Source organism: Alnus glutinosa, chromosome 6, assembly GCF_958979055.1.
Source record: "Alnus glutinosa chromosome 6, dhAlnGlut1.1, whole genome shotgun sequence".
Classification (NCBI taxonomy): Eukaryota; Viridiplantae; Streptophyta; class Magnoliopsida; order Fagales; family Betulaceae; genus Alnus; species Alnus glutinosa.
In genome coordinates, this window is record NC_084891.1 from 5,241,174 (window position 1) to 5,264,752 (window position 23,579).

General features: G+C 35.5%; 5 protein-coding genes across 5 annotated transcripts; 4 read left to right on the plus strand and 1 right to left on the minus strand.

The window, feature by feature from the left end:
* Nucleotides 1–304: 304 nt before the first annotated feature.
* On the minus strand, nt 305–6,435 carry LOC133870046 (uncharacterized). The gene is made up of 7 exons (XM_062307079.1): nt 6,202–6,435; nt 5,905–6,109; nt 5,134–5,335; nt 3,879–4,072; nt 2,699–2,852; nt 2,031–2,195; nt 305–941 (listed from the first exon to the last, which is right to left on the minus strand). The coding sequence occupies exons 1-7, from the start codon at nt 6,368–6,370 to the stop codon at nt 483–485; spliced, it is 1,548 nt and encodes a 515-aa protein (XP_062163063.1). The 5' UTR covers nt 6,371–6,435; the 3' UTR covers nt 305–482.
* LOC133871440 (pentatricopeptide repeat-containing protein At1g12300, mitochondrial-like) lies at nt 6,418–8,910 on the plus strand. The gene is made up of 6 exons (XM_062308891.1): nt 6,418–6,425; nt 6,543–6,786; nt 6,899–7,129; nt 7,171–7,414; nt 7,519–7,899; nt 8,576–8,910. The coding sequence occupies exons 1-6, from the start codon at nt 6,418–6,420 to the stop codon at nt 8,908–8,910; spliced, it is 1,443 nt and encodes a 480-aa protein (XP_062164875.1).
* A 400-nt stretch (nt 8,911–9,310) lies between these two features.
* Nucleotides 9,311–10,478, plus strand: LOC133871441 (putative pentatricopeptide repeat-containing protein At1g12700, mitochondrial). Its single transcript, XM_062308892.1, has 2 exons — nt 9,311–9,510; nt 9,629–10,478. The coding sequence occupies exons 1-2, from the start codon at nt 9,311–9,313 to the stop codon at nt 10,476–10,478; spliced, it is 1,050 nt and encodes a 349-aa protein (XP_062164876.1).
* Nucleotides 10,479–10,504: 26 nt separating this feature from the next.
* On the plus strand, nt 10,505–12,371 carry LOC133872073 (pentatricopeptide repeat-containing protein At3g22470, mitochondrial-like). The gene is made up of 2 exons (XM_062309587.1): nt 10,505–11,422; nt 12,249–12,371. Exon 1 carries the CDS (start codon nt 10,505–10,507, stop codon nt 11,351–11,353), a length of 849 nt encoding a protein of 282 aa, XP_062165571.1. The 3' UTR covers nt 11,354–11,422; nt 12,249–12,371.
* Nucleotides 12,372–18,791: 6,420 nt separating this feature from the next.
* Nucleotides 18,792–21,374, plus strand: LOC133871442 (putative pentatricopeptide repeat-containing protein At1g12700, mitochondrial). The gene is made up of 2 exons (XM_062308894.1): nt 18,792–20,708; nt 21,201–21,374. The coding sequence occupies exon 1, from the start codon at nt 18,792–18,794 to the stop codon at nt 20,637–20,639; it is 1,848 nt and encodes a 615-aa protein (XP_062164878.1). The 3' UTR covers nt 20,640–20,708; nt 21,201–21,374.
* The last annotated feature ends 2,205 nt before the right edge of the window (nt 21,375–23,579 follow it).

Consider the following 23,579-nt stretch of genomic DNA (forward strand, 5'->3'; position numbering starts at 1 on the left):
CTGTAGAAACAAAATTTTAGCTTCTCCAAATGCTTTTGATATCCCATGCCCACAAGCAATTCAACTGAAGATTGGGCTACTGTTTTGGGCATCATCATCATTCAGGTATTCCTACAAGACTATTAAAAACGTACTCCAATTTCAAACCGTCACTTTTTAAAAATGCACTCCCAAACATGATTTTAAAGACCAAACTAAGATTTTACCAAATGTTTAAGTGCGTTTTTAAAAATCGCGTTTTGAAATTGCAGGTTTCAAAATCACAATTTTTTTGAATCACATTTCGATATCGCAAAACCCAAACTACAATGAAGTACTATTTATTTAACTCGTTCAGGTTCTCAAATGAGAAACAATTTCCAGGCTTTAACATTTCCATATAAAGCACATGTAGTCAGCTCCTTTATGTACAGTTAGTTTCAAGCCATCATATACTGATTTGGAACGTGCCCAAAGGCCCCAAACCAACAAGTTCCAACTACTCAGCTTGAATAAGCATGACTATCCTCTAACCCTTCAACCGGCACAGCATACGGCGAATTCCAGTCGGCATCAAAGACTAGTTGAAGCTGCGAAACAATGGCAGGATTGTACGTTCCAAAGCTTACACCAGATGTTGTATAAAAGTAATCCCAAACAAGATTGCTTGTCCCAATGTGGGCGCGCACATTACTAACTGCATACTTTCCATGGTTTACCCTGGTATATCCAGGGTATATATTTCCTGTACTGGTTCTGTTTTGAGTGGCAGGTCCCGTCGAATTGAAACCCGGAACCATATAGTACTTAATCTCAACTTTTCCAGAACATTTGTTGTACTTTGATGAAGAGCAAAGAACATTGGAGTAGAGGAGAGACTTCAAGTACTGATCGGTGTTGTTGATAAAATGTGCCCAGTGCGCGACCAATATCTTTACGGTTGCATGCTTGGAGAAGACAACCTACTAGTTCATAAAATTTGTAAGAGTGTGAAACCTAGGAATGTTGAAAGATATAGAACATGTGAAAATATATTTAATGAGTGAAATCATGTTGGGTAACAGCAGTAGAAGTAAGTCTCTCTAGGTTGCCATAGCAATGGAAATAAGATTTTCTATGTATGTAAAAAATCATCATGAGGAACATGGGAATGGCATTTTTTTTTCTTTCTTCTTCTTGTGCCTTCAAAGATAGGGACACTTGAAATTGCAAGATGGCATGATTTGTTAAGAAAATGGCCAAAACCTAGGGATCACTCTCTATTTTATTTTTTGCGCTACCAACTTCCATAACTACTCACTGCATATAAGATAATTGGTTCTATGTTCTACAAACAATATTCCTTGTGTGTGCTTAGTCCTGGATTAGATAGCCAAACAAAGTTTGGAAATGTATACTGCAATCATCAACACATAACAATGACAGCATTATCACTTATTGTTCGCTACCACACTGCAGAAACTTTATTCAGGGAAGGCGTGGGAAGTGGCATTAAAGCCTACATTAGGCTTAGAATCGAACTGGAATGAATACCTAGAGCTTGGTTTTAACATTGGGGTCCTCCTATATCAGGTTGAAGCCAATGCATTTAAAAAAGGGAAAGTGTGTGTGTGTCCCAGTATGGGAAACTCCATAAGTATCGGAAGCTATCTTGTGGTTTATGTTTGCATGTAATAATCTCATCTATGTCCTAAATGAAAGTGAAGCGGTCTTTTGTGTGTGCTCCAAATCACATTGGCATTGAGTGTGGAAATCCCTACACAAGAGAGCCAAAAACAAACTTTAAAGCCTCCAATCGAAAATAAGAAATAAAATGTTACAAAAGACCATGACGACGATGATGTTTCATGGGCAAGACAGGCCCCAAGTATTGTGGTGTACACATGAAAAATGAGACACCAGCCTCTAAGGATGCAACCCTAAACCTCTCCGTGTAAAACTAGCACACTCCTTAGAAATTAGAATAGTGGCCAATACTAATTTGCTAACTGGTTATAGCAATAAACATAACAATGTTTCAAGAAAATAAGGAGCGGTGACTTGGGAGTTACCTTTGATATGGCAGACGAAAGGGATGGCCAATAAACTGTTTGTTTCATATATTGAGATTGACCTAGCCAGTCCATGGTACTAATTCTAACAGTTCCTCCATTTCCTACAGATTTTATTGTACCCACCCAAGCCTGTTCGTCAGCCTGGTATCTGCCAAACAATAGCTGCCAACCACAAATGGCAACCAAATTGAAGGATAAAACACAACACTTTAAAATGCTAAGCATGCACAGCCAGAAAAAGCAAGAACAATTAACATTTTAGACATGCTACAAGTGCAGATAATATCAACCTTTAATAAGGCCCCCGATGGGTTTTAATTGTCATCTTGATGATCTCAGTAGTTTCACCTATCAAAATTTAGTTATAAGGCATCTCAAAATCACCTGAAAAATAGTTTTATTTATTTCTAGACTTCCACAGAATTTATATATATATACATAACTCAGCATTTGAAATGAGTTTGATAAGCATGTATGGGATAAGATTCCAATGATGCCATTTCAGTTCTACATTAGAGTTGCATGTAATGGTTCGGTTCTAAATGATGGGTTTGTGCCTTACTATTACTAAAAGAGTGAAGTTGATTTCAAAGCAAACCTAGATTTGTGTTGAATAACAGAACAAAAGCCATATCAACAACAAAATGTTAGGAATTCTATATTACCTCTGGAGGAGCAAAAGAGAGATAGCTGGATTCAGGCTGCAAATTTGAATAGTTGTACCCAGGAGTCTGAAATGGTATTTTAAACATATAAGGGTTGGCAAGTACAGGATATCCTGCTACATGGGGAGTCCTCACAAATTGAGGAAGAGGCGACCTGTGATGACATAACTATACATAGTCAAGTTCCATAAGATTTTATCTTTACACGTCATTTGCTTGCCAAAATGACCAAAGATGATAATAAATTATGACATCTTTAGGAAAAGTGAACCAAATGGTCAGGCTTTCTTTGCTAGTGGTATGAGTGCGCTATAGCCAAGCTCGTAAATGACCAGATACCAAATGAATTTTTTCTTTTTTTTCTTTGGAGGGGGGTTGTAATTAAAATGTATCAAAATGGCTGCAGTGTATTAATTAGGTGATCAGCCTCATAAAAGAGCCGCAGAAAAGAAGGTTTCTGAATGATGGATAAGATTGTACTTTTTCTTCTAATAGAAAAATAATTGTATTGTAAGAAACTTGCAGGTGGAATATTGACTATACTAGAAATCCTTCTGCAGGTAGATCAAATTTTAATTCAGCATAAATATTCAGAAAATAAAAATTTTATTTTTCAAGCAATCACCATCACAGTTGTTTTCAAGGAAACTAAGCTGTGTAAAAAAAATTTAACTAAGTTCTTGTTATAGAGCCTGTCCATTATACTGAAGTTCCTGCCATGTACACTATAAGCCAAAATGGAGTACTGGTCCTACAGGCTTGAGGCCACCACTCAGAAGGGGCCATCACTGAATTATTGCCAAGCAAACTGATTTTCAAGCAAATTCTGCATAAAAGTACCAGCTTAATTTCAAAGCAAAAGTCTGTATTAGATTCATCTTGCAAATACACAATTCTCCCTTCCCTAATTACAAAGTTCCGGACAAGAAAAGGAATACATAGTGATTGAATATCAAAATAACCACGCAAAAACAAAAGCCAAAAGAAAAAATCATATAGAAGGAATTTGAAAGGCAATTAATATTCTAGAAGAAGCATGAGCGGCAATTCCAATTGAGTTAAACCAATTTGATGCCAAACTATCCAGACACTACATGAACATAAAGGATTTTTACATATTATAACTTTTGAAACCTTAGACTCAACTGAACTTGTTTCTCAGAATAAGCTTCTGGCATACCTGCACCTCTCTTTAGAATCAACAAAATGTGACCAGCAAGGAACTTTTCTATCAGTCTGCCATTGTTGATCCGACACAGTTTTGGTGTAAGCCGAAGAATTGAGATGTGCAAGTTTCCACAAGTTGTCAAAGTAGACCTCAACCTTCTTTGCAATTCGTGGACAACCAACAAGATAAATACCAATTTCCTTCACCTATAACCATTCAATAAAAAGGGCACCTTATAACATGGGGCAATGACAAACCAACATGCTGAAACAATTAGAAGCAAATTAACAGATAAATACGATTTAATGATTGTTCTTAATTTGCTTCTTTGTCCGTTCTTCTCTTTGCAGGGGTCTCATTCTCACCTCTTTATCCAAATGACATGCTACTAATTAAAAATTCATCCCACAAAATTTTATCACCCAATTATTACTATTCTGTTTCTAGTGCCAGAAAAACCCAAAATGGAGCAACCAGCAATTCCCTATGAAGACCTCACATGAATGTAAAATCTAGGAAAGGTTTTTCGAAATAGCAGTATAACACAGTTTTAAAAAGTCATCCTCATCTGCATTCCTTGACGAACCTGATCTAAAAAGACTCAATTTGTGTGAAGCTAGATAGATTTGTTTCTTATAATGAACGGCCACAAAGCCCATCCTATCGGTAACCTACATTCAAACGAATAATTCTGTACCTTCAGTGAAAGCCAGATAGATTTGTTTTTTATAATGAACGGCCACAAAACCCATCTTATCGGTAACCTACAGTCAAACCTATTATCCTGTATCTTCAGTGAAAATTTTCTTCTCTGCCATGCCAATACAACTTATTCAGAACTCATTAATACCCATGTAACCACAGAGAAGATAATCCGTGCGGCCATCAGTAATGACATTATTTGTACTAACCTAGCTTTATGATTTCCTTCTCTCTCTCTCTTTCTCCTTCTTCTTCTTTTTTTTTTTTTTTATTTTTTTTTAGCTACCTAGGTGTTTTCTGTTGTATACCTCCTGTGTACCTCAGGAGCCTTATGCTTTTTTTAATAATTCGATTACTTATAAAATAAAATAAAATAAAATAAAAAACTAACCCAAGTTCTGATGTTATCAGGTTTGTGCTCTGAACCTCCTAGGTTTATCAACAAATGAGTAAACTTCTACCTTTCCCGTTTTCACTAATGATTTAGCTCAGAAAATAAGAGTTATAACTTTTTCTCTGTATGGCAAGATAAATCAAAAGCTCTATATAAAGTCTATTAGAATACCTGTGTGAGAGACTTCCAGTCATTGTTTGCAGACCCAATATACACATCTTGACGATCCGATATCCAGACTTTTGCATGAACTATGCCAGACCCCCACCATTCACTCAATAACAAAGTCACATTCTCCACGTTTGGTCTTCCTGAGGCAAGCTTGGATGGTTCTTCAGTGTAGTCTGGATAAACTCCCGAGTGTGACAGTAGCCTACATAGTATTCAATTTGGCTCAGAGAGTAGCAACTTATATACATAAAAAGTATAGAAATATCTTCTCTATCAGAATTACCACGTAGTAACCACTTAAAAATCAAACATAACTTATATATTTTGATTTAAAAACACAACTGCTAATTATATATGAGTAATACTAGAAATCACACTTTTATCTTATTACTATCCCACTCTGCTGACATGGTACTACCAATCAGCATTTGTTAAAAATCAAAAATCAAGGACTAATTGTACATGCCACATCGGTATGATTCGATAAAAATGTGGTTTTTAGCATTACGCACTGCATTTGGGAGAATAGCTCATTGCCATGTGAGCACAGTAAGAATAGGAGTGTGATTTCTAGCATTTCTATATATATAGTTCTTTTACTTTATATTAAAATTGATACAACTTTAAAAATGGTTACTTTTCTATTCAAGAGATTTAGAAAATAATCAGTTAAAAAAAAAAGTTAATAAATAAGAAATTCCACTTTTAGTAGATGAACAATAAGATTGATAGAAATAAACAAGTTTTAAATTTTAAAAATTAGAATCGTACCTCATACTAACATTGCGATCAGCGGCGTGTTCTATGGCTTGGTAAACATGAGAACCCTGAGGAGCACCGAAGTTATTCATCTGAGCTTCAGAGTATCCATAATCCCCCGAGCGAGGATCGTCGGGATGCGCATTGAGCTGCCAGTACTGAGCTATTACGTCCAGTCTCTGCGTGGAGTTCCCCGCCAACCACCGGAACACATCGCCTATTGAATATTTGAAAAAACCATCGCAAATTCAGCTTTCATTAGTTCGATTGAATGAAATAAAATTGCATTTGGAGTGAAAAGAAACTAACCGGTGGAGAGAACGCCGGGGACACGAGGGAGGTGGGGCATGTCGGTGGGGATTGACTGGACCAGCCACGCTTTGCATTGCGGTGAGGACTCGGAGCCAGGTGGCATAGAGAGAGTGGCTAACAGAAACATGAAGAGAAAGATGGTGATTCTTCTGCCGGTGACTCTCATCTTTCCTCTGCTATCTCTCTCTCTCTCTCTCTCTCTCTCTTTCGTCTATGCATATGTATGTAGGTACGGGTGGATGATAACGGACGGTCAAATTGAAGGAAAAGATTTCCGTTGACTTTTTAAACTTAGACACAAAATTACGCTTTTACCCTTCATTTCTCAACACATTTAGAACTCCCCATCTTCAGAAATCTGTGAGAGATCGGTTCTTCAGATCTGTGAGAGATCGGTGCAGATCTGGAAGCTTAAGGAATCTTGATGAAGCCTTGGGCTTGTTTGATAGAATGCTTCACATACATCCTTTGCCTTCCCTCATGGATTTTACTCAATTGCTGACTGCAATTGCAAGAACGAAGCATCACTCCACTGTTATTACTCTCATTAAAGAAATGCAACTACCAGGAATTACTCCTGATGTAAATACTCTTAGCGTTTTGATTAATTGCTTTTGCCATTCGAATCGAGTGGATTACAGCTTCCCTATCTTAGTTAGAATTTTGAAACTTGGTTGAAATTACTCTTGTCAAGGGGCTCTATCTTCAGGGTAATATTGCTGAAGTTGTGAAGTTAGTTAACAAAATAAAGAAGATAGGCTACAAACCTAATATAGTTACCTACGGAATGATAATGAATGGTTTGTGTAAAATAAGCAAGACTAGTGATGCCATTGGGTTGTTAAGGAAGATGGATGAAGGAAATCTTGAACTTAATATAGTGTTGTATAACACAATCATTGATAGTTTATGTAAGGACAGATTGGTAATTGAAGCTTTAAACTTTTTACCTAAAATGACAAATAGAGGAATTCAGCCAGACATTTGCACTTACAATTCTTTAATTCAAGGCCTATGCATAGAATGGATGAAGCTGTCAAAGCATTTAATACGATCGTTGAGAAGGATTGTTCGCCTTCTATTGTTAGCTATAACATATTGATCCATGGATGTTGTAAAGCGAGAAGAATTGATGAGACGATGATTCTCTTTCGTGAAATGTCCACAAATGAAAATTTTCCCAATGTTGTCACTTACAATACTCTTATGGGTGGGTTTTGCCGAGTTAGGAGACCTAAAATGTATTAGAGCTACTCCATGAGATGCAAGGTTGTGGCCAACATCTTGATTGTCAGACTTATGCTATTTTGTTAGATGGCTTGTGTAAGAATCTACACTTTCAAGAGGCAATGGCATTGTTTCATGAGATGGAAGACAGAAAGCTCGACCTTGATATTGTGATTTACAACATCTTGATTGATGGTATGTGTAATGTTGGGAAACTAACAACCGTAAGAGAACTCTTTAATACTCTTCATACCAAAGGTTTGCAAGCTAATATTCAAACTTGCAATATAATGATCAAAGGGCTTTGCAAAGAAGGACTACTAAAGGAAGCGAGGGTGCTATTTGAACAAATGGACGATAATAGTTGTTCACCTAACCATGTCACATATAACACAATCATCCAAGGCTTCTTGAAACATAACAAGACATCATGGGTAGTGAAATATATGAAGATGATGGTTGACAAAGGTTTCTCGACAAATGCGACCACTACGACCATTTTGATCAACTTGTTGTGTACTAATCAAGCAGATAAAACATTACAAGAATATTTTCAATAATCTATGTAAAAGCTTTCTAGTTCTTCAACATGCTGGAAAAATGAGTTAATCTATAAGGAATAAAAACCTATTTGCTGCAAGTAATTACAGTGCTATTTCATTGCCCATATTTTATGATTATCTGTAAGGAATAAAAACCTTATGATTATCTGTAAACTTGAGTTGTGTAGTTAAAAGTATTTTCTTAAAGATTTATCTAAACATTTTGTTGATGCAGAGTTATTGCAGAATATTGTTCATTTGGAGTTTGAGATTTTAATGGTTGTATGATTTTTGGCCCACCAAGTTAAACTTTTAAGTGTTTCATCAATTTAATTAATTTATCATTTTATGTGATAAATATAATAGAATAATGATATGGACATTATGATTAATCGAATGTATCACTGTTATGATATAATTGAATTCAATGAGTATTTTACGAATATTTATAACTTGAGTGTTTCTTTATTTCATATACTTTTTGAAATCGTATGGACATTGGACTGAGAAGCCAATTTGCACTAGTGTCATTTGGTTAGCATTTCAGTATAAGAAGTTGCTGATAATTTTCTACATGGTTCTGAAAATGGGCATAAGTATAGTGATCAGGAACGTTGGTGGAAGTGTTGCGGCAGCAAGGGCGAAATTTCTTTCCTATATCATCGATCCCACAACTGCTGAAGCTATGGCTGCTTGGTATGCAGCGTCCCTAGGCAAAGAAGTAGGGGGAGTGAGCATCATCCTTGAGGGGGATTCTTTGGAGGTGGTCTCGGCTCTGCGTAAAGAGGGCTTCTGCAACTGGGTTTTTGGCCCACTCTTAGACGACATTAAAGCCTGCTTTTCTAATTTCCTTATTGTTGATGTAATGCATGTTAGGCGAGAGATGCTAATAAAGCAGCTTATGATTTGGCTAAATGTGCAATTTCTCAAATGCTAGACAAAGCATCCTTTATTCATAGTATTGTCACCAGATTATCAGTGGAGAAAAAAAAAATGTTCATAGAGCTTTTGAAAAAAAATAAAATTCATAGAGCTTTTGAAATTCAAATACATATCAAATAATTGAGGAAAAGTTAAATGTAAGAGAAACAATTAGAAAACTTGAGAAACAATTTACCAAGAAAAAAAAAATAAAACAGAGATTGGCAGAAAGTCTGAAGAAACAGAGGAAATGACAGCAAAATATAAACATCTCCCCAAAAATAGATTAAAAGGAAAAGTGAAGGGCACAACTTAAAAAAAAAAAAAACAAAAAAAATATGAAGCAAATCTAATCCTTAGATACGTAAGGGGGCAACACTGTCATTTCGAGGTGTCAAAAGAAAATCTGGACACCAATGGCCAACGGGGGCATAACTTGGACAGAAACGACGTCGTGTAATTTCAGTGTAAAAGAACCCAGACCAGACCATCCCGTCTTCTTCAAGCGGAAAACGACTGCCATTTTTCTTGGGCTTGAGCCACTACTACATCAGATCTCCCTCTTCTGCTTGTTTCTCTTGAGCAGAGCCACTACATCAGGAAATGGGTACGGCTGGCAACTCTAGAAACTCTCTTGCTTTCTTGTTCAAGCATTTGCTTAACGATCCTCATTATTGTCATCTTAGGGTTTCTTTCCATGCTCTAAATTTTTATCATTTTTATTATTGTCGTAGTTTTAGTGCTACTTCTGCTAAAACTACCTATAGTGGTAGTGATATTGTGGAAAGCCCCAATCAGTTCTTGCGTTCTGTGAGAGATCGATGCAGATCTCGAACCCTAAGGAATCTTGATGATGCCTTACCCCTGTTTCATAGAATGCTTCACATGCACCCTTTGCCTTCCCTCGTGGATTTTAATCAATTGCTGGCTGCAATTGCAAGAATGAAGCATCACTCAACTGTGATTTCTCTGATTAAAGAAATGGAACTGTCAGGAATTGCTCTCAATGCTTGTACTCTAGGAGTTCTGACTAATTGCTTCTGCCATTTGAGCCGGGTGGATTTCGGCTTCTCTATCTTAGCAAGAATTTTGAAACTTGGTTTTCAACCTGACTCTATAATTCTTAATACTCTTGTCAAGGGGCTCTCTCTTCAAGGTAGAATTGCTGAAGGTTTGAAGCTGGTTAACAAAATGGAGAAGATAGGCTACAAACCTGATACAATTACCTACGGAACGATAATGAATTGTTTGTGTAAAATAGGTAAGACCAGTGAAGCTATTGGGTTGTTTAGAAAGATGGAAGAAAAAAATCTTGAACTTAATGTAGTGCTGTATAGCACAATCATTGATAGTTTATGTAAGGACAGATTGGTACCTGAGGCTTTTGACTTTTTCTCTGAAATGACAAGTAGAGGAATTCAGCCAGACGTTTGCACTTACAATTCTTTAATTCAGGGCCTATGCAATTTCGGCCGGTGGAAGGAGGCAACTAAACTATGGAATGAGATGGTGGAAAGGAAAATCATGCCAAATGTGCGTACATTCAACATATTGGTGGACACATACGAAAAAGAAGGGTGTTGAAAAAAGCAAAAGAAGTTTTTGACGTAATGATTCAGAAAGGCATAGAGCCTAATACAATCACTTACAATTCTTTAATTGATGGTTACTGTTTGCAAAATAGAATGGATGAAGCTGTCAAAGCATTTAAAACGATGGTTAGAAAGGGTTGTTCGCCTTCTATTGTTAGCTATAGCATATTGATCCATGGATATTGTAAAAATAAAAGAATTGACGAGGCAATGAGTCTCTTCCATGAAATGACTAACAATGGCATGATTCCCAATGTTGTCACTTACACCACTCTTATAGGCGGGTTTTGTCGAGTTGGGAGACCTAAGAATGCATTAGAGCTACTCCATGAGATGCAAGGTTGTGGCCAACATCCTGATTGCCAAACTTATGCTATTTTGTTAGACGGTCTGTGTAAGAATCTACACTTTCAAGAGGCAATGACATTGTTTCATGAGATGGAAGACAAAAAGTTAGACCATAATGTTGTGATTTACAGCATCTGGATTGATGGTATGTGTAATGCTGGGAAATTAACGAATGCAAGAGAACTCTTTAATACTCTTCCTACCAAAGGTTTGCAAGCTGATGTTCAGACTTACACAATAATGATCAAAGGGCTTTGCAAAGAGGATCTACTAAAGGAAGCGAGGGTGCTATTTGAGCAAATGGAGAAAAATGGTTGTTCACCTGACCATTTCTCATATAACACAATCATCCAAGGTTTCTTGCAACATAATGAGACATCATTGGTAGTGAAATATATTAAGATGATGGTTGACAAAGGTTTCTCGGCAAATGCGACCACTGCGACCATTTTGATCAACTTGTTGTCTACTAATCAGGCAGATAAGACATTACAAGATTTTTTTCTAAAATCTGTGTGAAAGCTTTCTAGTTCTTCAACATGCAGGACAAAACTTCATATTCTAATATTTACAGTGCCAATCCATAAGGTACAAACATATTTGTTGCAAGTCATTAAGGTAATATTTTCCTTCATGTCTTCTCGACTACTGTTGTGTATTGCTAATCCTATTTTGTTATCTTTTATTAATTATCTGTAAACCTGTGTAGTAACCAGAATTTTTTTATTATTGATTTATATAAACATTTTTTTGATTTAGAATTATTGCAAAATATTGGTTATTTGGAGTGTTGGGTTCTTGATGGTTTTATATTTATTGGCCCACCAAGTTAAACTTTTAAGTGTTTCATCAATTAAATTAATTTATTAATATTATGGAATAATGATTTAAATATTATGATCAAAAACAAATGTGTCACTTTTTTGATATGATGTAGTGAACACCTAATGGTTCTTGATGGTTGTATGAAGAAGCTAGAGTGGAGATAGAGGTAGAGTGGTAGAAGTAAGTCAAGGTAACAGGATGTTTGGCTTTCTACTACTGAGAGAATAGATAAAACCTTTCTATTTGTATGAAGTTTCTAAGTCATTGCTCTTAACTGTACTTTTCAATTGAATGAGAAAAAGGTCCCTCCTAATACCTTGACTTTAGTGGTGTGTAGAGACTACACATGTTTATCATTAATCATATACTTACAGCCCATCTTGCCCATGCTGCTCAATATGCAAGTGTTGGTTTTAAAACAATCTGTTTGGCTTGTGATTATAGGAAAATGTGGGAGGTTGAGAGTGTTCATAGTTTGAATAAGTTGCATGGTATGGCTGCAAATATGATGACCAAAGCATATATAATTGGGTGAGGTGTTAGCTGATATGGTGTCTTTCCTGAATGCCAATAAATTTACTTTTTGCAGAACCATGCTCTACTGCTGTAGCCTCATCAGCATTTGCAGCACAATCTGGCATGGCCGCCACATAATGCATTTTCTACTAGCTCAAATGGCATCTCCTCTCCATTAAGAGAGAGAGAGAGAGAGAGAGAGTATTAGAATGGTTGCTGGTGTCATGTTTGACAAATGATTATACATTCTATTTTGCTAAGAATTTAATGATTTTGATTGCTTCCTAAAAGTTTACTTGGAAAAATGATAAAAGAGAAAAAGCTTGAATATTTCTATCATTCTATTCCCCTCCAAAGTCGACATATATTGCAGCTGAAACAATGTCTTGATCCATGCATTCCCTCTGAAAGTGGTTGGTGGCAGCAATCTATCCCCAAACCTAATACAACTATTTTGTAATTCATATAAATCTTATGAAACAAGGTCTACAAGTCGCTGCTTTGCTGATACGTGGTTGTCCTTTTTCTTATCTTTACCAAGTAATGCTTTATTGCATCTGAAAGTTCTACTTCTCTTTCATCCTGTACAATAATAACCTCTTTCCCTGTGATCACCTCCATCATTGTCACTCCAAAAGCATAGACGTCCAACTTGGGATTCACCAGCCCTGCCCTTTGATACTCCGGCGCCATATAACCCCTAGTGCCCACAACATGCACTGTCACAGCATTGGTTCCTTCCCTTTCTGCTGTTCTTGCAAGTCTGAAATTTCCTATCTTGGCCCTCATATCGCTGTTTAATAGAATATTGCTGCTGTTGATGTCCATGTGAATGAAGGAAGGTTCAGTAAAGTTTTGAAGATAGTGAGGTACATTTGCAACATCAACAAAAATCTGAAGTCTCTTAGTCCAGCCTTTTCTATTCTTGGAGAAGTATCCCCTTAGCCATTCTCTTAGAGATCCAATTTCCATATACTCAAAAAGAAGATAGGAACAACCATACTTTTTGCAGACACCGTCGAGCTTCATCAAATTAAAGTGTTTCATCTTCTGCAGCATGTTCACTTGGGTACATCTCTACTCATTTTCTGAACAGCAAGACCTACATAGAGTTTTCTCTTTTGATTTTTTGGGATTAGAAGCAGGTTTTTGATGGTGAGTTATGGTTTGTGAGCTTGAAGGTTCATTTAGGAGAGGAATTAGATTTTTTTTAGAAGGAACAAGAACTGGATTTTCTTTTGAAAACCTATTTGCATCAACTATACTTCTCACGCTTACATTAAAAAATCTCTCAGCAATATCAGGAACATGATCATCCCAGTTGACCAAGTTAGCAAATACCTTCTGCCATCTGCTGTTTGATTTCTTGTAGGACAAGCAAATCTAAGTGGCACTTGCAATTCCATACCTAGGGCCGGCTCTACTGTAGAAAAAATTAGGCAGTAGCCTAACGCCCTCAATTTAATAAGGCCCTAATTAATGGATATTAATAAGATTTTTTTTTTAATAAAAAAAATATTTAAAGGCTTAATTATAGTTAATATTCTTAAATTAAGGCCCTTAATTATAGTAATAAGTAATTAAAAAGGCATTAATATCGTTTAATTTTTTAACATTCGATTCTTGAAATAAGTCTTAAAAAAATTGATAGTATTAAATAAGTGAGTTAAATAATATTAAAGACATTCTTAAATAAAACTTATTTTCTAATTTTAAATGTTATACTCTTGGAATTAATGAAGAGAATGAAAATAATAATAATAATATTGAATTACGTTGTAAGGGGAGATCTTTTGGGCCTTGTGATGAGCATTGAATAGCCAAAATTCCAACTAGAATTTAAAGGGACAACAATAAATTTTGATCTCAAGTGCCAGTTGGATCATCCGTAATTTTGCATTCTAAAAAGTGAGAAAAATAATTTTTAAATAAAAATATAATATTAATGTTAAAATAAATATTATTTTTTTAAAAAAAATGCATCACTTAAACTTGTCACTTTAGGCCTCAAAATGTATTGAGACAATCCTAGTATGTAGAATTATTCGTAAAAGAGTTATGTTACTCTTCACACTTATTTCACAATAGTTGACATGGCATAGCAAACAGTAAATCTCCATGTCAAACACTTCAAAATAAAATAAAAGTGTTAGTCATTTAAAACACAAATCAATCAATGTAAAATGTATATAATAAATAAGTTTGAATAATAGCATTACTCATAATAAAACCATAACTCATGAGAAGAGAGGTTATAACCCTCTTGAATATTTTTTTTTTTTTGTAATATCCTGTTAGGCTTAAAAATAATAATAATAATAATAATAACCTCCTTTGAATCACAGTTGGACTGCATGCTTGTGTAGTTTGATTTTATTTTGTAATATTATACATTAATTCTCTAACTGTATTTTCTATTATAGCCGGCCTTATCACAGAATTAAATATAGTGATATTATACCCCTTATCAATTCATCCACACCTTAAGACAAAACCTCCCAACTAAGAAAATGGTTTTTAACTCTTTCATTTCCAAACACAAAATAAGATAGTTGTTAATCCTATGACTAGGGGTGGGCAAATTATCCGATTATCGACTACCGAAAATACGCCGACCGCTGCCGAACCGACTTTGACCGCATACCGCCTACCGATTAATTATAAAATCGAAATTCGAAATTAAAAGAGTTTTCGACTTTTCGGGTCGGTCGGTAATCGGCAAAATGGTTTTTTCAGTCGGTTACCGACTTACCCGACATGACCAAGGCTCAGTTAGTTTTTTAACAAAACGACGCCGTTTTGAACACCTATATAATCTAATTTTTGGAAACCCTATTCACTCCATTTGACCTTCACCCTCAGCTCAGACCCACAACGCCGTCTCCCCCCCCCCCCCCCCCCCAAACCCAGAACCAGAGATCCTTGCCCGTTCGCCCCTCCACCAGTTCAGCTGTCCACCCCTTCGTTTAAACGTCTTTCAGTCTCAGATTCCATGCTTTTTAATTTCTTTTCCTCGATTAACTTTCCCCCTTTCCCCCAGCAACCAAACAAACCGGAAGTACTGCGTTTGGGGGGGTTCATAAAGCTCATTCACCTGACATGGCCCGTTCGCTTCTGTTCCATTTTTAGCTTCTCTACCAAACTCTCCCTGACTCCCTCTGGTTGCTTCTTTGCAAACCAGGTACAGCAATTAGCATAGATGATAGATCTATGTCGTTTATACTTTTCTCTGTTTTTCAATTTACGAAACTCTTTGTTATCGTTTTCTGACTGATTTAGATCCTTGTAGTTATTGTTATTACACATTTCACATAATTTTATTTTATTTTATTTTCATGTTTTGAGTTTTACTTGGCCTTTTCGACTCTTTCTGGATGTTTGCCTGTGTTTATGCCTTTATGGGCATATCTGTATGTGTTCGTATTACCGATTCATCCGACCGACTATTACCGACTTTTCGATTTTCTCGATTTATCCGACAATTTCGAAATCAAAGTTTAACGAAAAGATGTCGGGTAATTATCAGACTTTACCGACAAGGGCAAGTCGGTAATCGAAAATGCTATTTCCGACACCGACTTACCCGATACCCACCCCTACTTATGACACATAAATGGTTGGTTGCGTGTGTGTGTGTGTGTGTGTATATATATATATATATATATATATATATATATATATATATATATATATTGTATGTGTAATCTACCAGCACCTGGCAATCAGGAAATTTAAAGAAAATGGTTGCAAGGCTTATCTGTTTCAAGTAGTCTAGGTGCAGGTCTCAAGTATCATTTTTTAAATTTATATAGCTTAATTGTACGCAGGGAATCCCAATTTATTCTGATTAGTCCTAGAATAAAAGTAACATGTATTTTATGACGTAGAATAAACCTAATTCTTTCCAAACTCACTAAAAATTAGATCTTGGAAGTTCATTTCTTAATGGAGAAATGTTTGGTTGTACACTTCCATCCCATTCCTATCACATCCTTGTCTAGGTAGACCAATAATATGAGAGATAATAGACAGAGTGTAGTGAGACCCTGATTTTTTTGACAACATTATTGGTCCACATAAACAATGATGAGATAAGAATGGGATGAGAGTGTACAACTAAGTATTTTTTTAATGAGGGAGATCATTTTCTTACAAAGTTTAATTTAGAGATCAAAGAATTTGGAGCTATAGCCCTACATTCATATTTGTGATTTTTAGGGCTTGAAAACTAGTGAAAATAAGTGTACGTTGGAGATTTGCGGCTCATTCGGCCACCCTTTTTAGGGAGCTTTTATTTTTATTTTTATTTTTTTAAAAAAATATTTTTAGCAAAAGGTAAAAAGATTAACGAACAACTCAAAACACAAAATAATTACAAAAGACTTAAAATTTCTTTTACATTTACCTCACATTATAACTAAAAAAACAAAAATAACCTTAAAAAGACATTGTCAAATGAATCCCTTAACATGTTCTCCTTATACATCCTTATTTGGCTCATAATCTTCAATAGCTCCTATCCATTGCTCTTTTTATACAAATTTTTTTTTTTTTAAAATACAATTATTTGTATACAATTTATGAACATCTATTAAAAAGATGGAGCCTGCCAAACACGTGCCAAAGAAAACTTACGGACAACAGAAAAGTAGTAAGTATCAAAATAATAAAAACATAAACTAGTTCGAGCTGCATCACCGTACACCATATGGAAAATGGAAGTTCTCTATCCTTGGTTCGGCCGGCTGAGATCCGATCCATCACACAAAACAAAAGTATTTGTGCCTAGAATCACAATTTTGGTTTATTATTATTATTACATAAAATTTGCCCTATAATGCAATTTAGGATAAGTATTGTGCTAAAAGAATTTGAAATAATAGTCTAGTAAATGTTTCAACAAATTTAGAATAATGAATTGGAATCTTTTTTATTAAATTATCCCAATTTTATAAGAATTCGGGCTCCATAAGGTGGATGGTTGGAGAACTTATTTATTCTAAATAATTAGGTCTCACATTTTAGGTTGTCAAAGACAGATAAATTTCACAGCCTTCTTCTTTTAAATTCTCCAAACATAAAAATTAGAGTAATACTACGACTTTTCACATCTATTTATTATATTCATTTCATATTGATTGACGTGGTGTGTTTTAAATGACTTTTCTTTTACTTTTTTAAGTGATTGATATTGGAAACCACTTAAAATAGTGAAAACACGTCATGTCAGTCAGTGTAAAATGAGTGTGAATAATAACACTACTCTTAAAAGAAGTATCGTCCCAGAATAATACCCGAAGAGTACGTAATGCTATTTAGTAAACTATTATACGATTGCCGTAAAACTAGAATAATGTGACAGTAAAAATCATCAACAAGAAAGATTTCACTACTGCTATATCATTTAAGTCGTATAACAACATCCTAAATAGCATTTCTTATGGGGATGGAATAGTTAATTTATTAGTTGCTAGTTTGTTCTAAAGATATCCTTGTATCCTCTTCTAGAAGCATGGCCTTTTTCAAAAAGCTTTTGATCGATGTGAACTTGTCCATGCTACCAACCTTTTTTTGTTCCTTATTCCTCCCTCCTGGGAGTCGAACGAACCAGGTTCATATATATATATATATTACAAATGAAAAGAACATTGAATTAAGAAATGCAAAGCCTTGTAACAAAATTATGCATCCTCAATTGTGTATGTATGATAGCCTTTTACGGCGGTATGGTGTCATGTCCGTAACCCCAATCTATCTTTTTGCGATGCCAGTTTTGTTGTGCTTGCAAGGATTTCGAAAAGTTTGTCCCTTCCGAATCTTTTTGCTTTGCCTTTGATTGTAGTTTTTTGTGACCGCTTTGGTTCCTTTTATTGACTGAGTCATTTATTTGACACATTTCCACTGGTTACCGTATTATTTTGGTTTAGCACCGTTTTCCGGTTGATTTGAGATTGTTATTTGGGTTGTCTACCCTTTTTGTATTTTATTATGTTGTAACTCCCCTTTTCTCCCTCTCCATATTTGAATAGAAAAAGAAAAAGAAAATGTATATTTATCATAAGCATCAGAGTTTACCTGGTTCCTAAACCAATCTTGCTTGTAACACTAAGCTTTTCCTATAATTAAACATCGGAGGAAAAAAAAAAAGAAATGTTCACAGAGCTTTTGAAATTCAAATACATATCAAATAATTGAGGAAAAGTTAAATGTAAGAGAAATAATTAGAAAACTTGAGAAACAATTTACCAAGAAAAAAAAAACAGAGATTGGCAGAAAGTCTGAAGGAACAGAGGAAACGACAGCAAAATATAAACATCTCCCCAAAAATAGATTAAAAGGAAAAGTGAAGGGCACAACTTAAAAAATAAATAAAAAATAAATAAATTTAATCCTTACTTACGTAAGGGGGCAACACTGTACTTTCGAGGTACTATCAGAAGAAAATCTGGACACCAATGGCCAATGGGGGCATAACTTGGACAGAAACGACGTCGTGTAATTTCAGTGTAAAAGAACCCAGACCAGACCAGACCATCTTCTGCCATTTCTCTTGAGCCAGAGCCACTACATCAGATTCAGATCGGCTCCTTTTGCTTTTCTTCAGCTACATCAGGAAATGGGTACGGCTGCCAACTCTCTTGCTTTCTTGTTCAAGCATTTGCTTAACGATCCTCATTATTGTCGTCTAAGGGTTTCTTTCCATGCTCTAAATTTTTATCATAACTATTATTGTCCTAGTTTTAGTGCTACTTCTGCTAAAACTACCAATAGTTGTAGAGATGTTGTGGAAAGCCCCAATCAGTTCTTGCAATCTATGAGAGATCGATGCAGATCTCGAACCCTAAGGAATCTTGATGATGCCTTACCCCTGTTTCATAGAATGCTTCACATGCACCCTTTGCCTTCCCTCGTGGATTTTACTCAATTGCTGACTGCAATTGCAAGAATGAAGCACCACTCAACCGTGATTTCTCTTATTAAAGAAATGGAACTGTCAGGAATTGCTCCCGATGCATATACTCTGGCCATTCTGATTAATTGCTTCTGCCATTCGAATCGGGTGGATTTCGGCTTCTCTATCTTAGCTAGGATTTTGAAACTTGGTTTTCAACCAAACTGTATAATTCTTAATACTCTTGTCAAGGGGCTTTGTCTTCGGGGTAACATTGCTGAAGCTGTGAATTTGGTTTACAAAACGGAGAAGATAGGCTACAAACCTGATACAATTACCTACGGAACGATAATAAATGGTTTGTGTAAAATAGGTAAGACCAGTGAAGCTATTGGTTTGTTTAGAAAGATGGAAGAAAAAAATCTCGAACTTAATGTAGTGCTGTATAACACAATCATTGATAGTCTATGTAAGGACAGATTGGTACCCGAGGCTTTGACTTTTTTCTCTGAAATGGCAAATAGAGGAATTCAGCCAGACGTTTTCACTTACAATTCTTTAATTCAAGGCCTATGCAATTTCGGCTGGTGGAAGGAGACAACTAAACTATGGAATGAGATGGTGAAAAGGAAAATCATGCCAGATTTGCGTACATTCAGCATATTGGTGGACACACTTGGCAAAGAAGGGAGGTTGAAAGAAGCAAAAGAAGTTTTTGATGTGATGATTCATATAGGCATAGAGCCTAATACAATTACTTACAATTCTTTGATTGATGGTTACTGTTTGCAAAATAGAGTGGATGAAGCAGTCAAAGCATTTAAAACGATGATTAGAAAGGGTTGTTTGCCTTGTGCTTTTAGCTATAACATATTGATCCATGGATATTGTAAGAATAGAAGAATTGATGAGGCAATGAGTCTCTTCTGTGAAATGACTAACTATGGAATGATTCCTGATGTTATCACTTATAACACTCTTATGGGTGGGTTTTGCCGGGTTGGGAGACCTAAGAATGCATTAGAGCTACTCCATGAGATGCAAGGTTGTGGCCAACATCCTGATTGCCAAACTTATGCTATTTTGGTAGATGGCTTGTGTAAGAATCTACACTTTCAAGAGGCAATGGCATTGTTTCTGGAGATGGAAGACAAAAAGCTCAACCTTGATATTGTGATTTACAGCATCTTGATTGATGGTATGTGTAATGCTGGGAAACTAACAAACGCAAGAGAACTCTTTAATACTCTTCCTGCGAAAGGCTTTCAACCTAATGTTCAGACTTACACTATAATGATCAAAGGACTTTGCAAAGAGGGACTACTAAATGAAGCGAGGGAGCTATTTGAGAAAATGGAGGAAAATAGTTGTTCACCTGATCATATCTCATATAACACAATCATCCAAGGTTTCTTGCAACATAATGAGACATCATGGGTAGTGAAATATATCAAGATGATGGTTGACAAAGGTTTCTCGGCAAATGCGACCACTGCGACCATTTTGATCAACTTGTTATCTACTAATCAGGCAGATGAAACATTACAAGATTATTTTCTAAAATCTGTGTGAAAGCTTTCTAATTCTTCAACATGCAGGACAAAATTTCATATTCTAACATTTACAGTGCTAATCTGTAAGGTACAAACATATTTGCTGCAAGTCATTAAGGTATTATTTTCCTTCATGTCTTTTGGACTACTCTTGTGTATTGCTAATCCTATTTTGTTATCCTAAACTTTGTGTTCTAATTAAAATTGTTTTCTCAAAAAATTATTTAGACATTTTGTTGATGCATAGTTATTGTAGAATATTGTTCATTTGGAGTTTGGGGTTCTTGATGGTGATATGCTTATTGGCCACCAAGCGAAACTTTTAAGTGTTTCATCAATTAAATTAGAGTTATGCTATATAATATATTGCTGAGAATGTTACAGACCACTTTCAGCAGATTATTAAGAATGTATCCTCATCAGGCATAATTGTTTAGGAAAATGATATATTTATATATGCTTTTGAGACTATATTGGTAAATGATGCAAATGCATGTGCGTGTTCCTGGAATTAGTGCAATTAATGACTAATGCTTTTGGGAGCTGGCTCAATGTATTTTTTTTTTTTTTTGTTCCGCAGGCTGACAAGTCCAGGAGGAGTGAAGGCCCACCCAATCTTTGATTAGGACCATCGATATTGAGCATTGTAGCTCTGAGTATGTTTTCTGTCATCTGGTTTCTTGTGGAGAGAAGGATGTTCACGGTTAATGCTTGGTTTTTCTGTTTGTTGTTTGAAACAATCTTTGGTCATTGTTTAATTTACTGTATGTAATTAGCAAAGGGTGCTTCACATTTCCTTTTTGCCATGCATCAGAACTCTATGGTACAGTTTTTCCTGCCCGCAATGCTAACTTGAATTAAGCTTTAGATTATTTAACCTTTCAGTTTTTCCGTTTTCTATTTTTCCTATTTCTTTATTTATGTAAATATCACGTTCCTCTTTTCATTACAGAACCATCAGGTTTCAGAGCTTGCATATTCTCATTTGTGGTGACATGATATCTCTTCTAACTTCCTCATAGATCAAATTCTACCTTGTGCTTCCCTTCAACTTGGGACCTATCATTCTTTCACCAGGTGATCCATGCTCATTGCATAGAGCATCGAGCATCATCTCAGCCGAGTTTTCGTATTCTGGTTCCCCTATCAAAGTCACCTCTAAGTCATTCGGCCGTGTTTTAGTTTTGTACTTTTTGGTCCAAAAAATGCTTGTTGCTTGGTTCTCACTTCCCAGTTGCAGCTTCCTTGGTGGCTAAACCTGCCTCTTTCTTTTTCTGTCTAGCCAAGAGCCAGTCCTAATCACCATGATGGTCATACCTTTTCAAAAAACCAACTAAATAGAAACAGATTTGGAATTAAATATGTTTGAGCATACGGTGTACCGTGTTATTTATTTGTGGCTGAACTACAGTCGTGGATGTATTGACAAGCCATGATTTCGGGAGCTTTCCTGTAGTTTTTTTTTAACGGTGTAGATTTAATTTTAAGTTTTCCACGAGAAAAAGATATTGAAATTAAACCCAAACATAAACCGATTGAATTCGAGCTTTTGATGAACCTGTTACCTAATGTTTTCTTCAATATGCCTAAGCAATCTCTCTCCTGATTTAGTTATAGGTTCAAGTCAAGGTAGCGGTAACCTCCAGGCATATTGTAAAAGAAACCAAACAAAATGATGCTTGGAAAGGGAAGCAATGTTGCGATGCTACATCAAATCTATAACAAAAGAATTCTTATAAATATGAGGCAAAATTACACTTGCCTCCCTCAATTTACCATCCAATTTGCAATGTCTTCTTAATTTTTCAATTTTATTATTGTATCTTCTTTTTGCGACCCAAAATAATAGAAATACTCTGTACGGTAAATTAACCAAATTGAAAGATTAAGGGAAACATTACAAATTGGATAATAGAAGGGGTGAGCAAAATATCCGACTACCACCTACAAACCGCCTACCGCCAAACTCATGCTATTTTGTTAGATAGCTTGTGTAAGAATCTACATTTTCAAGAAGCAATGGCATTGTTTTATGAGAGAGAAGACTAAAAGTTAGACCTTGATATTGTGATTTACAACATCTTGATTGAGTATGTGTAATGCTGGGAAAATAACGACCGCAAGAGAACTCTTCAATACTTTTCTTACCAAAGGTTTGCAAGCTGATGTTCAAACTTACACAATAATGATCAAAGGGCTTTGCAAAGAGGGACTACTAAAAGAAGCGAGGGTGCTATTTTAGCAAATGGAGGAAGATAGTTGTTCACCTAACCATTTCACATATAACACAATCATCCAAGGTTTCTTGCAACATAATGAGACATCATGGGTAATGAAATATATCAAGATAATGGTTGACAAAGGTTTCTCTGCAAATGCGACCACTGCGACTATTTTGATCAACTTGTTGTCTACTAATCAGGTAGATAAAACATTACAATAATTTTTTTAAAATTTGTTTGAAAGCTTTCTAGTTATTCAATATGCAAGACAAAATTTCATATTCTAACCTTTACAGTGCCAATCTGTAAGGTGCAAACATATTTGCTGCAAGTCATTAAGGTAATATTTTCCTTCTATGTCTTTTGGACTACTGTTGTGTATTGCTAATTAATCCTATTTTGTTATCTTTTCTTAATTATCTGTAAACCTGTGTTGATGTAGAGTTATTGCATAATATTGGTTATTTGAAGTTTTAGGTTCTTGATGGTTGTATGCTTATTGGCCCACCAAGTTAAACTTTTAAGTGTTTCATCAATTAAATTAATTTATCAATATTATGGAATAATGATTTAGATATTATGATCGAAAACAAATGTGTCACTTTTATGATATGATGTAGTGAACATCTTATGGTTCTTGATAGTTGTACGAAGAAGCTAGAGTGGAGATAGAGGTAGAATGGTAGAAGTGAGTCAAAGTAACAGGATGTTTGGCTTTCTACTACTGAGAGAATAGA

Bases quoted from the DNA above. Each gene is read 5' to 3' on its own strand.
- LOC133870046 (XM_062307079.1), bottom strand. From the start codon at position 6,370: ATGAGAGTCACCGGCAGAAGAATCACCATCTTTCTCTTCATGTTTCTG. The intron at 6,110-6,201 runs GTTAGTTTCTTT...AATATTCAATAG, and splicing joins CCCCGGCGTTCTCTCCACCG to GCGATGTGTTCCGGTGGTTG. The intron at 2,853-3,878 runs GTATGCCAGAAG...ATGTCATCACAG, and splicing joins GATTCTAAAGAGAGGTGCAG to GTCGCCTCTTCCTCAATTTG.
- LOC133871440 (XM_062308891.1), top strand. The intron at 6,787-6,898 runs GTAAATACTCTT...ACTCTTGTCAAG, and splicing joins TACCAGGAATTACTCCTGAT to GGGCTCTATCTTCAGGGTAA. The intron at 7,900-8,575 runs GTTTCTCGACAA...GCATAAGTATAG, and splicing joins GAAGATGATGGTTGACAAAG to TGATCAGGAACGTTGGTGGA.
- LOC133871441 (XM_062308892.1), top strand. From the start codon at position 9,311: ATGGCCAACGGGGGCATAACTTGGACAGAAACGACGTCGTGTAATTTC. The intron at 9,511-9,628 runs GCAACTCTAGAA...TTATTGTCGTAG, and splicing joins TCAGGAAATGGGTACGGCTG to TTTTAGTGCTACTTCTGCTA.
- LOC133872073 (XM_062309587.1), top strand. From the start codon at position 10,505: ATGATTCAGAAAGGCATAGAGCCTAATACAATCACTTACAATTCTTTA.
- LOC133871442 (XM_062308894.1), top strand. From the start codon at position 18,792: ATGGGTACGGCTGCCAACTCTCTTGCTTTCTTGTTCAAGCATTTGCTT.